This window comes from Penaeus monodon, chromosome 27 (genome assembly GCF_015228065.2).
Source record: "Penaeus monodon isolate SGIC_2016 chromosome 27, NSTDA_Pmon_1, whole genome shotgun sequence".
In the NCBI taxonomy this organism is placed as follows: domain Eukaryota; kingdom Metazoa; phylum Arthropoda; class Malacostraca; order Decapoda; family Penaeidae; genus Penaeus; species Penaeus monodon.
The window spans coordinates 19706261-19707306 of NC_051412.1; the positions used below are offsets into that span (position 1 = coordinate 19706261).

At 35.8% G+C, this 1046-nt stretch overlaps 1 protein-coding gene across 4 annotated transcripts in view; it reads right to left on the bottom strand.

Annotated features, from left to right (window-relative positions):
* LOC119590663 (guanine nucleotide exchange factor subunit RIC1-like) overlaps window positions 1-1046 on the bottom strand; it is a 31890-nt gene that overhangs the window by 8193 nt on the left and 22651 nt on the right. For all 4 annotated transcript variants that reach the window (XM_037939343.1, XM_037939339.1, XM_037939341.1 and 1 more), the window contains 2 exons: window positions 915-1029; window positions 333-469 (listed from right to left, as the gene is read on the bottom strand). In XM_037939343.1, coding sequence (XP_037795271.1) covers window positions 333-469; window positions 915-1029 — 252 coding nt within the window. The remainder of the gene's footprint in view (window positions 1-332; window positions 470-914; window positions 1030-1046) is intronic.

Genomic DNA, 1046 nt, shown 5'->3' on the forward strand with positions numbered 1-1046 from the left:
CAAAAAATTAGCATGTATGGATGTGTATGTGTGTAAATATCAGTTTATCATGAATTTTGTTTCTATTTATCTATCAACTTTATTTGTTTCATATTTCAAAATGTATGTCAAACAGGTTAACATCGCAATACCTACATAACTTGCATCTGCCAAATTATCCAACATCAGACAAACCCATAATGGTCTATGGATGCAATGGTCTGCACCTCTATATTCATCTACACAATTAACTCATGCTATACACCTGATACACTGGGGTCAACCATGGACGTCAGAAATCTTGTCATTCCCATTGGTTAAGAGAGTTACAGAGGATGAGTCACTGTTAGTACCTGAGTATTGGGGAGAATCATCGAAAGGTCTTCATCGGCACATGCAGGGGACACGGGGGGTGTGGCATGGCTGAACCCAACCTTAGTACTCCCACACGATGGAATTGATGGCTTCGGTGAGTCCAGGTCCGTCGGGTCTGCTCGTGTCAGGGAGGAGAAAAGAGAAGGAATAATATTGCACAGAAAGTATCACTTCACTTACTCTGTCAACTCAGAAGCCTCAGAAATAATCATTTAGCAAAACTAAATCATTATAATTTCTCTATTATATCAAACAGAAATCCATTTTGTATTAATAGCAAACTCTATATCAGTTCTAAAAGAAATTATTAATTAATAGCTTAAAGATATCACCAATGAAACATAAAATGACAAGTATACGTCAAAATATTGTTGTTTTCTCACTCATTAAAAGCATAGAAAATTTTAAAAGAAAAAACAAAATTTCAGTTAAGAACGTAATTAACCATGTTCTGCATTTTTTGTCACAATGCAATGATCAAATATTCAATACAGATATACTTTTGTTTGAAAGCTAGTTAACATATAATAACAAATTCAGACACACTAAACTTTACATACCTATTGAACGGAGGAATCGAATGAGGTCTTTTGAAAGATCCCATTTGCCAGCTTCTAATGTAGCATCTAAAAGGCGTGTGGCATGGCTTCGACTCACAGAGGCACTCTCCAGATTCTGTAATGCAAGCACAA